General features: G+C 38.5%; 1 protein-coding gene across 5 annotated transcripts in view; it reads right to left on the bottom strand.

The window, feature by feature from the left end:
- Window positions 1-587: 587 nt before the first annotated feature.
- The window catches only part of GPATCH2L (G-patch domain containing 2 like), a 56,013-nt gene continuing 43,759 nt past the window's right edge, over window positions 588-12,841 (bottom strand). For all 5 annotated transcript variants that reach the window (XM_025996407.2, XM_025996409.2, XM_072762079.1 and 2 more), the window contains 2 exons: window positions 12,181-12,275; window positions 588-5,565 (listed from right to left, as the gene is read on the bottom strand). In XM_025996407.2, the coding sequence (XP_025852192.1) occupies window positions 5,405-5,565; window positions 12,181-12,275 (256 nt within the window). In that variant the 3' untranslated portion in view covers window positions 588-5,404. The remainder of the gene's footprint in view (window positions 5,566-12,180; window positions 12,276-12,841) is intronic.

Here is a 12,841-nt window from a genome sequence, read left to right as displayed (position 1 = left end):
CCTTCCTAGAGGAAACCCCAATAAAGGCTCTGGCCTAAACCTACTGCTTGTTCCTGTCTTCTTTCTGCCTCCTGACCCAAACCTGGTGTTCGTCCTGTGGTCCTGAGTGACAAGCCGTGCCTTGTTTCCAGGGCAACTGTAACAACAAACTTCTTTCAGTGGCCCAGATATCTCTGAGCCCTCACTTAATCACCTTTATCAATTAAGTCCTACACACAAAACAGCATGAACATCTGAGAAATGATACCAGAGAACTCCTCTTTGACCACACAAATTCCCAGAGAAAATGGGTTTGTGGGCATTAGTCATAAATTAGAGCCTAGCCCCATTCATTCAAATAAAACCGAAAGAAAAAAAATGGTTGTGATTTCATTACAAAGCTTTAGGATTAGAGTACCATATTCTGCAATGCTGAATCCATGAGTTAGACAACAACAACAAAAAATAGAACATGCAATTGCTATTGGCCACCAAGCCCTGTAGAATCACTGAAATGTAAAACAAAGACAATAGGGTGTGATTAAGTGGATCACTGAAAATTGATTTTTACATGCTCTGAAGTACCAAGATTAAGTCCTAGCAAAAGATCACCAATAACACAAGTATTTATTATACAACACTATGTACTCAGGGTGGTTTTTTCTTCCAATTATTTTCATTTTTGTCAGCCATATTTTAAAGACTTCATCATTATCATGCTGGAGAATACACGACATTTTCCCGGGAATCTAAGATGTAATGAACAAATATCATGAAATCATGGATGGCAGTACCTTACACAAATGTTTTACTGTCTATTGTGAAAAACGACTATCATTCACAGACTAAAAATTCATTGTTATATTTTAATCCACTTTAAAGGTTGTTTCCATCCACCTAAATATGACCTTGATGGCATTTTTCTCCACATCATTCATTCTCAGTATTTCCAGGAGATCTTTTAGGAGCTTTAAGAAAAAGCATGGGAAACAAAGACATTAACAATTTCTGCAAAGAATCATTCACAAAACAGGTCTATAGTTATGGAGGGAAATATACGTGTACCTCAGAGCTTAGGGGGATGCCCATATATTAAAACATTTAAGTACAGCACAGTCTGTGGTTCTCAAATCACTGGCATGCACCAGAGTCCCCAAAGGGCTAGTAAGACTGCCAGGCTCACCCTCAGTTTCCGATTCAGTGGGTCTGGTAGGGGCAAGTACGTACTGCTGCTGGTGGTCAAGGGGCCCCAGCACCCCTGACTAAGCATCTCTCCTTCTCTTCCTCATGCTTTCTCACTTCGGGACTTTGCCAAGATTGCCCTCCCTGGTGAACATCTTTGGGATCCGCCTCATTCTTTGATAGTGTGCTCGGAAAAGTTTTCACTCCAAAAACCCTGCAGTTTTGCCAAGTGCTTATCAGGTCTATTTGCGGTGACAGCCAAAGCTCTTCTGGCCCAAGGTCTGTTTTGCTGGGCTTGTTAAAAACCTTACAATCCACACTCTTCAGCAAGATCATTCACTTCCCTTGCTTCTTTTCAATGCTGCTGTTTCCAGGCATTTGACATTCATCTGTTTTGGGATCTTAATGTAGGTAAAAGCATCTCTGGGCCACCTTGCACTTAGTGTCACAGCAGAACCCACCGATTCCCTCACCTTTTCCCTCTGTACCACTTCTTGATGGGGTAGGGACCCATCCTGACTGCTACCACCATTAGTAACTCCACTAGCTGGCATGACTGGAGCAGGAGATAAGAAAATACTGACAAGACAGCTCAAGCGTTAACAAAGGGAGCAGCTGGCACCAATGGCAAACTGCTTTTACCATCCCTCCTGTCACGCCATGCATCAAGATGTACCCTGCAAACTGTGCCCCCAACTGGACCACATCCACCACTGGTAGAGTCTGTTCTAGCCACTGTTTTCACCCAGTCTCTGATAAGGCTCACCAGACTTACAGAACACTATGGCTCCCAATGCTGCTACTTAGCTTTCTCCCTAGGAAACAAAAGGCGTATGGTTCAGACCACAGTAATGAAGCCAAACTAAAGAAAAGACCTGAAATGATCAAACTTCACCAGGAGCCCTCACCTGGAGCCAAATGGAGAAGCCCTCACATCAGCAATGACACTGCCAGCCTAGTTCCTTTCACATGACTCTAATTTGTCCGACTCCAAGTGACCTCTGTGATAGCCCTGTTCCTCTGCAGCTCCAGAACTTCCAATGCTGTGGTCCAGACTGTGTTTCTGATGCCAAAATGCAAGAAGATAGATCACAGTCATCTATGTGGGATTCATAAATAGTTTAATTACCTGTCGTCAGTGCGGAGCTTTACTCATTAGCAAAAAGGATGCCACAAGCATCACAGAATAAGAAATTTTATTTCAGCTTTTGGTCATTCTGCTGCCAAATGGCTTTGTTTGCAGCCTGTTTCACAGCTCAGCAAAACAATGTCTGATATTTTTAATTGCATTTGATTTCAAAAGACTTCAAGGTTAAATGCGCCTTATTTATGAAGCACACACCACTCAATAAAGATCACACTTTGCCCCACCTAAATTTGGCACCATGTAAACAGCTAATTCCCTCTTCTGCATGGGTTCTTACCAAAAAAGCAACACAAGAGTTGTGATGCAAATGAATCTGTTCCCTTTAAAATGCTGCATCGGGAAAACAATCTCAAATTCCCTTAAATGCATAAGCAACACTAATTTTTATGAATGATGCTCATGCAAGTGGATAATGTCTTGACTTCTGCTCCTTGTAGAAAATACAGAAGATCAGACAGGCAGATTGTGAAGCCAAGCTAGGATAAATCAGAAGCCTGAAATACATAAGAACTGTGGAACTCCACTCCAGTTACCACTTCTGAGCAGATCAAATACATGTGAGCTCAATGATTATCCTCAAAGGAAGTCATGCTATCAGTTTTTTCAATAGACTATAAAACCTGATTTGAAATTATATCTTTTGTTGAAAGGTAACAGACTACTCAGTGTATGGTATCATACACTTTGCTATATAAAAAATAAATTTAAAATTTATGATTCAAAAAACACTCAATTCTAAGGTTATTCCTTTGGAATTGACTCATAGAAAACAAGCAAAGTAAGTTGGTTAATAATTCTGTCAGCATGCTCATGCAGCAGCTTAAAATGAGGAGCACAATTTACAACCCTGTGTTGCAAAGTATTAATGGCTATTTCTTAGGCAATTAATTTTCTTCCCCACTTATTACAGGAAGATACGGCATTTTTGGATAATCCCCATTGTATGTATTCAAAATATGTAGAAAAGCATGCCCAAGAAAGATAATAAACATTCATGACACACTGTTTCAAAATTATGGGTCTCAGAGTGACTCAGATCTATCAATGAAAAACAAAAGATTATAACCCAGGGCAGAGGAAGGCTGAAAATCTGGGATTTTAATCTTGGCTCGATCCTGTGATTTTTGGGCAAGTTGCTATACTCTGTGACCATTCTCGTCTCTGTAAAATGGCAGTACATCCTAGAGATGTTTAAAATGTAAATAAAGTTGTATATATAAATTATTTGTAATAACAGGTAGAAAAGAGAACTGCTTGGCAACAACAGTCTATCTGGACTGTGGAGGTCTGAATAAGCCATGATCATAGGACCTATCTCTTAAAGAGCCAGAGCTTAGCGCAAAGAAAATTATGTCCATGGATTTTTCCCTGAAATCCAACAAATTACATTAGAAATGTGTCTCAGGACACGATGGGAACTAGGTAAGAATGCACATATGACAATAAAACCCACCTTCTGCACTAAAACAACTTGGGAGTGCCACTTCATATTCAACAGGCACTTTATTTTCTATACTGCTATGGATACAGCCTCGAGGGATGACAGAAGAACCAGGGGTGACTCCCGGGGATCCTGGGTTGGCTTTAATGCTACTTCTCAACCCCATAATCTCCATCTGTCCCTCCCTCCACCAGACTTCTTGTTATGGACAACTGATGTGTTATCCATCTTACAGAAAGTGCCATTTAAATTAGTTTCAAATCCCCCCTCCAACTAGATTCACACATGTGCCCATCAACAAGGAAATCCTGGCATTAGCACTAAGAAGGACTATCCTTTTTAAAGGGAACAGGAGAGAGCAGCCCACCCTCACATTCTGTATGAGGAAAGGGGACAGCTGCGCTTTGGGGGGAAGGAGGCTCTGTTGCACTCAGCACCTATTCAGGAAGCACAGGAAATACCCAGGGGTGGGGCTGGGAGTTCTGTTAGCAGAGAAGTGGGCATTTAGAGGACCGTTTCTCTGTATTTCAAAGTAAATGTACTCAACTCGTACAAAAAAGAACCCTTCTGTCAACTAGGCCCCTGAATGACAGACACTCTTGATAATACTTTTTTAGAAAGGGCGGCTTCTCTCCAGCAGCTCCAGGCAGTCACTTATTCCTCATTTTGACAAAGGAGCATCCAACTTCAGGCATGGCTGTATATATAACTCCACACGCAGCTGAGCCGTCATAAACACGCCAAGTATAAAGGCGTGTCAAAAAGACATTTTTCTCCCCAAATATGGCCCCCAAGAAGCCATTATTATAATAGAGTGTGAATTTCTGCTACAGGTTATTGACCTATAAGCTAACAATAAAAATCCCATTTAGTACATAAAAGCTTATACTGTGACATGACTTATATTGTATTAAGACACAATACACAGACTATTTTAAGTTTGCTGAACAACTAAACCATTTCTTCATTATATTATGAATATACATATCCTCCTGTGGGAGAACACCAACTCTGGAGATGAGGCAAAGTATGGTGCAGCTGCTGAAGATCCCATTGGGCCATTTAGAAAAATGGAAGAAGTTCCCACCGTCCATGCTGCTGGTGTCTCCTCTGAAGCTTCCAAATGAGGACTTGGTGAATTTGGCTTATTGGCACTCTCAGTGAATCAAGACCATGCTCAAAGGCAAACTCTGTCTCTTGTAAACACAATCGCACACACAGGTCTTAACTCAGTGTTTACATCTGTCTAGAACTGGCTACAAATTTGGGACTTCTTCAAATGATATTAAAAGCTCTACATAAAAAGTATGCAAAAGCAGTTACTAGTTTTTCAAGAAAAGAGACATACCTGCAAAAAGCAACAGCTCTGTAAAAGGAGCTGTAGGTAGCTGTTGGGACAATGATAACATAACAAAGATAACATAGGATGACCTTTAAAAAAAAAAAAATTGCTGCTGCAATACTTTAAAAAAAAACAAAACTGATTTCCACAACATGATTTTCTAAGAGAAAGTCCATTGCTTTGTTTGGAAGTAGGATCATCCTGGCGGTGAAAGGACTGGGAATGTCAATTATGATAAGCAAGACTCTGCAATACCAAGTCTAGGATGCATCTCACAACACCCAGTGGCTCCTGGTGGATGGAATCCTGCTTTTTAGCTGTATCCAGGGCTCTTTTCCGGTGGCATTTTAAAAAACGTAGCTGCAGCTGAGTCAGTGGCTTTCTCTGCGGCAGAGGTCCTGACCAACCACTCAGGGTTTGGAGGTTTCTGGACCTGTGATGCTGGTGTGGTTGGCTCCACTACATCCACGTGAACTGGTAAGGTGGTTACAATAAAAGGAAGGAAGGAGAGATCAAGGGGAGACAAATTAGAATCAGAGACACATCAATGCACAATTCTCTGAATCCTTTTATTTTATAACTTAAGAACCCAAGAGGCCACATAAGGCTTTTTTTTCCTCAGTAAAGTATTTCTATACCTGAGAAAAATGGGTTCAACTGAACAAATACATAAATACAGTACAAATTCATATTCATATACTATAAATTCATAATGTAGTCATGATCATTTATTGCACTTATGTGCCAGGTACTATGCTATGTAGATACTGTACAACCATAATCTGATTTCCTAATGCAAACCCTTGGAGGTAGGAACTGTCATCTCCATTTTCTGGATCAAAACACTGAGGCAAAGATAGAACAGATATGTTGTTCAGGAACCCAACAGAGCTGGTTAAGTAGGTAGCAATATTCAAACTCAGACACTGGACTTCAAGCCCTAGGCTCTTTCTGTTACACGCTACGCCTCCAGTAACACAGTGTTTCCAATAAATAGCATATCATAAGAAAAATCACAAACTCAAGTCCAGCATTTTTAACAAGGACACCAAAGACATTCTCAACATGATAATCATTGCTTGTGCAGGGTTGTCCTGTGTATCTTAGGACACTTACCATTCTGGACCCCATTCACTGAATGCTAAAAGCACTCCTCAGTCATTGTGATGACCACTGTCCTCACATTTACAAATGCCCCCTGAACAGAATGGTACAAACCACCATCACGCCCACTCTGTTCAGAGCAAATGAACATACACTAAAATACAGCAAAATCTAGAAAATTTTCAGTTTTACCTTATCACTCAAATAATCCTACTCCTAGGAATGTAACTAGAATAGTAATATTTAAATTGTGGGTCACAAAGTCAATTGAGTAGGTCATGACCAGTAATATTTTTCTTAATGAAAAAGAATAGGATATACAAAAGTGAACTCAAGAATTTATTTCAGATTTACATGTACACTCACATACATATTCAAGTATGAGTTCTTACTATAAGTCACTGCAAAAAAAAATCTATAGGGTATGACTCTATGGCACATATGCAAGAGCTTCTTGAGGGTAACAGCTTTCAAACATTTTGGAACCTCAACCACAGTAGCAAGAAATACATTTGACACCACAACCCAAATCTCGGTCTTTCCCTCTCACACAAACACATGCACATACACACTCATTCATATTTAGCTAAAAATAAATTTCATAAAACTGTACCTACAATTACTATATGGTATTCAACTGCAGTAGGGAAAAAACCCTTATCCTAAGAAAACTTTTTTTCTATTTATTTTTTTTACTACAATAAAATACACATAACACAAAATTTACCACTGTAATTTCTACATGTACAGTTCAGTGGCATTAAGTACACTCACACTGCTGTACAAGCATCACCACCATCCATATCCAGAACTTCTTCACTGTCTCAAATGGAAATACTGTACCTATTAAATACCAACTCCTCCTCTCCTCCTTCCCCTGGCCCTGGCAACCTTTACTATACTTTGTCTCTACATATCTGACCATTCAAGGTATCTCATATAACAAATGACAAAGTATTTATCCTTTTGTGTCTGGCTCACTTCACTTAGTATTATGTCATCATCCATGCTATAGCATGTCAGAATCTTCATCCTTTTCAAGGCCAAATAATACTCCCATAGCTATAAGTGTAAACCATATTTTGTTTATTGATTTATCCAGCAAGAGACATGTGGGTCACTTCTACTTTTTAGCTCTTGTGTATAATGTTGCTATGAACTTGGATGTACAAATATCTGTTTGAATCCATGCTTTCAATTCTTTTGGGTATACACTTGGAAACTGAATTGCTGGATCATATGGCAGTTTTATGTTTACAATGCTGAGGAACCACCATTCTCTGTTTCACAGTGGCTGCAATATTTTACATTCCCACTGGCAATGCCCAAGGGTTCCAATTTCTCTATATCTTTCCTAACATTTGTTGTTTCCTGTTCCTTGATATAGCCATCCTAAGGAGTGTGAAGTAACCCAGAAACAATTTTGCACATGGCTCTCCCAGAGAACAATGCAGTTGTTTTTCACAATAGCACAAAATGGGATATAACACAAATGTCCACCAGGAATGCTTAATTATAGTATGCTCCTCATATCATACAATGGAATACCATATGTACATGGTGGTTAAAAAAAAAAAAAAAAAAAAAGGACTGACAGGATACAACATTAATGACTTTTAAAACATAACTGGATGAAATTTGTAACTTATAAAATAAGACATCCCATTTACACAAGTCTCCAAAAACTCCAAAAAATGCTAACTAGACAATACATTGCTTAGAGAGCTATATATCTGTTAAAGCTATCTGAAAAAACTCCCAAGGAATGATAAATGATTAACAAAAAACATATTCACATAACCAAAAAACCTTATCAGGACAATGGTTACTTAAAAGGGCAGTGGGAGGGTTTTATAGGTAATGTTCATTTTCTTAAAGTAGATGGTAGGTACATGGATATTTGCACTGTTGTTTTTCTTGACACCTTGTATATCTTCTATAAATGTTTTTATAGCCATTCAATATTTACTTTAAAAACACTTTTAACTTTAAAAACCATTTAAATGTTAAAAAGGAGCAGTAAGAAAAAAAAAAGGGGCAATAAGAATCTGCCCTATGACACCTGAGACAAGGGCTGACCTACAATGGAACTCCTGAATCCCATCACAGGGTAAGAATAATTTTTAGAGTAACTGTTTCAGCTTTAAGATTCTATTCACTTATTCATATGAGAAATATCTACTGAGACCATTATCCGTGCTGAGTATTCTTTTAGATGCTCAGGGTACAGAAGTGAGCAAAAGAGTTAAAATTCCTGCTCTTGCAAATGTATCTCTACTAGCACTGGCCTGGTATTTGGAATCTGATCTAACTAGTTAACAGATTAACTGCTGGGTACCCTTCCAACTGCTGCTCTACGGGCATATATCCTACACCAGGGACAGGAAGGTCAGAAGAGGCTTTGGTAATGGCCGAAATAGGGCTCTGAATACAATGTCTTTATCATTCGCTTAATTCTCCTTTACCTAGAGCCATGTGTTTAATTTTCGAAGGAATGGGATTCGTACACCAAAGGTTCCATTCTTGTCATTCTGATGAAGAAAAATCATCTCAGAAATGAAATCTGGTTTTCGGGATCCCTGGGTGGCTCAGTGGTTTAGCGCCTGCCTTCGGCCCAGGGTGTGATCCTAGAGTCCTGGGATCGAGTCCCACATCGGGCTCCCTGCATGGAGCCTGCTTCTCCCTCTGCCTGTGTCTCTGCCCCTCTGTGTGTGTGTGTCTCTCATGAATAAATAAATAAAATCTTAAAAAAAAAAAAGAAATCTGGTTTTCGAGTTCCTTATGTTTCTTTCTTATAGCTAATCTCAAATCTTAGAGGAAAATAACCCATCTTTTCTTTTCCAATTACATTCTTTAAGAGTATACAGAGCCAATTCACTTCAGCACGAGGTAAAGACTTCCCCTGTTCTGGGCATTCCCTCTTCTGTTCTGGGCATTCCCTGTTCTGCTATTATGGAAACAGAAGCAGGTTTACACAGTTACTTGCTAAAATCCAAGGGTGGTTCTGTGCAGGTTATAAAGCCATAAAGGGAAGGGGAGTGGAGATAAAAAGAAGAAAATAAAGGTGCTACTCTTTCAAGAAGAATCTACTTAATGACCCTAATGAAAAGGTCTTTTTCCCTGGTCTTTCCTGAGTATTAATATAAAAAGACAAGGAAGACAAGTTACTCTTTTCTGCTCTTCACCTCTCTAGCCTTATTAATACCTTTAAATTCAGTCAATCTCAACTCAAAACTTTCCACCATTGGGGGTGGGGAAAAGGGAAAAGATTTGTGGCTGCATGTTTAAGAAAGAAGCTGAATTCATCACAGTGACAGGGGAGAGTGTTGGCAGAGATCTGAGCTATTTATTCTTTTAGGAAAATCCTATAAAGAATGACACAAGGAAGCCTCTATCTGCAGTCGTGTTCATCACACTGGTGAAGAGTCCGATAACAGATGTATGCAGTAGCGTGATTTAGTGCCAGGAGCTGGCCCCTGATGTGTATTAATACAGCGGCAAAGCGGAACGCACCTCTCTTCATCACTCATTTCTATAAAAGAGGTGGAATCCGAGATGGCCCGATGTTAGGCAGAGCAAGCCCATTTGTTCTACTGACTGATGGCGCGGGCTCGGGCTGTGTCCTTCACCTCCATGGGGCACTCAGGTTGTGGATAGAAAAAAAAGAAAATGTTCAGTGAAGCAGACCTTAGTCAACAAGTGAGAGGAGGAGTCAGGCTCAGTAGGAGAAATGCTTAATGCCGAAGTCTTGTTTAGTACCCCCAGTAACATTTCCTGATTTGAGTATGGAACAGGTTTTTAAACTCTTCTCAACAGTTGTCTTCTGAACATTAAAAGCTAAAAATAGAAGCTGGATATTGAGGGGAAGAAAGAACAAAAGATAAAAGAGGGGAGACTGTGTTTTAATACTTCCAATACCACAGACTGGATTTTGATGCAGTCTTAATTTGGAACCAATGCTATCTTACATAACACAAAATACCTGAAGTATGTAAGAGGGCAGGCTCACTAGCGTCATAGGGAAATCAATTTGACCTTGGCCCCACAATTTATCATCCATGTGACTTTGGACAAGTGATTAAACCTCTCTCTATAAGCCTCAATTTTCTCAGGTGTAAATTGGGAATAAAAACAGCATCTCCCTTTTAAGTTGTTGCAAAGATTAAGTGAAATAATCCATGCAAAGTAATCAGCTCAGAGCATGGCCATGTAGAAATCACTAGAAAAAATTTATTATAATTATCAGACATGTGATTAAGATTGTCCAGTAAGAACCATTATCAAGCAGCTGCCCCAAACAGAAGCTCAAAGAGGTCAATTTCAAAGTATGTTGAAACTTTCTAAATTAAGGGAGGGGGACAGAGTTTCCTATTTCTGAACTCTACTCTTCACTCATCAATCAACTGATCTGATCTATATAATACATAGTATTTTCTGAAGAAAATAATCTATGATATACTCAGTTTCCTCAGAGTGAATTCACCATCATCAATAAAGTAACTATAGGTATATCTGATAGGTCATACAAACAGACATGATCTTTTTATCCAGAGCAATTCATCCTCAACTGTATTGAAATAACACAAAATTTCCTGATTACCAATTATGTTTAACTACCTTTTCTTAACTTCAAAGAAAAATACCTAAATTCAGTATTCTTTCTGATATAAATAGCAACTACCCCCCAATTTTTAAAGGATAACATACATGTAAAGTGTATAAATCATAAACATGATTTATATATATAAATGTATATATATAAACTCATATATATGTAAAATATATGTGTAAAAATATAAATATATGTATATATATGTAAAAATATACATATATGTATATGTAAAAATATACACATATATGTAAAAATATACATATATGTAAAATTATATTCCACATATATATGTAAAAATATACATATAAGTGTAAAAATATATTCCTACCCAGTTGATGACATAGAGCATTTCTCAGACTTCTGATTATGTCCTCTCTTGGTCACTACCCCTTCACCAAAGATAATCACTATTTTGGTTTCCAACCAACAGGTTTTGCCCAGAAAGCTAAAAGGTTTTAACTTGAAAAATAGTTTTTATTTTTTATTTTTTATTTTTTTTAAAATTTTTATTTTTATTTATTTATGATAGTCACACAGAGAGAGAGAGAGAGGCAGAGACACAGGCAGAGGGAGAAGCAGGCTCCATGCACCGGGAGCCCGACGTGGGATTCGATCCCGGGTCTCCAGGATCGCGCCCTGGGCCAAAGGCAGGCGCCAAACCGCTGCGCCACCCAGGGATCCCGAAAAATAGTTTTTAATTAGAAATTTCATGACTAGTAAAAGTATTAGCACTCTACTACACATAAAAACAGTGAGAATTTATTATACTATGTACCAAGTAAGAGAGTAAATAAATCCATGTGACTCCTTGGCTACTGAATAAACCACCACCCTAACTGGATTTTCATTAACACAGACCTAATTTCCTATCTGTGCTAGGACAAAAGCACAGATGACTGAAGATTGCTGGTTGTAGAATACTGGGATTCAAACAAGCCACGTGACACAGTGTAAAAGCACAGATTTCAGGGTTAGAGAGAACTAGGCTTGAATTCTTTTTTTTTTTTTTTAAGATTTATTTATTCATGAGAATACACAGAGAGGAGAAAGAGAGAGAGAGAGACGCAGAGACACAGGCAGAGGGAGAAGCAGGCTCCATGTAGGGAGCCTGACATGGGACTTGATCCCGGGTCTCTAGGATCATACCCTGGGCCAAAGATGGCGCTAAACCGCTGAGCCACCCGGGCTGCCCTAGGCTTGAATTCTTAATATGAGTGTGACCTTGGGCAAATGCCTCTCACATTCTCATTTCCCCAAGTAAAATGGGAATAAAATGATCTAGCTTATCATAAAAGTTAGATGAAAAGGTATATAAAACATAACTTAGTGCCTGACACACAGTAGGTGCTCAATAAATAACTACATACAGTTACCTGCATTTGGGGTAGAGAGAGATGCTGTGGCCACAGGTTTCCGCTTCCTCTTGATGTCACGTGAACATGGGGGTCCCAAGTGTATGTTTGCCTGTCTGCAGATATGAGAAAGAAAAAACATTGTTTTCACTCTGTAATTCTTATTGTAAGACATTATGTTCAGCCCAGATAAAATCCCTGACCCAACACAGACATACACTAACAAGACAGGCACCATTCTTTGTCATCAAGTGTCACGTATAAGATTATTCAGGATTAATCATAACTCATTCTTTATGCACAATATACACCCATTCTAAACTTCTTACCTAATTTCAGAATAGCAGACACTCAAGATTAATTTCAATAAATGTGTTTCATTACATGCTGATTTTTGTACAATTATTTTTCATAAAAACTATAACTGCAATTGTTCTAAACTCACTAATGAAATACCTACTCCCAAGTGGTAATATATTGAAAAGTTTAATGCTGCATGAACACAGATATTTGCATAGAATTTTAATAGCAATTTTAACCCTTCTATCACTATAAATCTGGATTTATAGACACTATTAAGTGTCTATATCACAAGTTAAATAAGTTTGATTTCTGTGATTTTTAAAAGTATTAATTACTTGCTAATAATATAATCCCTCATCTGAATATTCAGCATACTCTA

The sequence above is a fragment of the Vulpes vulpes genome, chromosome 6 (assembly GCF_048418805.1).
Source record: "Vulpes vulpes isolate BD-2025 chromosome 6, VulVul3, whole genome shotgun sequence".
Classification (NCBI taxonomy): domain Eukaryota; kingdom Metazoa; phylum Chordata; class Mammalia; order Carnivora; family Canidae; genus Vulpes; species Vulpes vulpes.
Note: the sequence above shows the minus strand (reverse complement) of the source record. Positions and strands in the feature narration are given on the sequence as shown.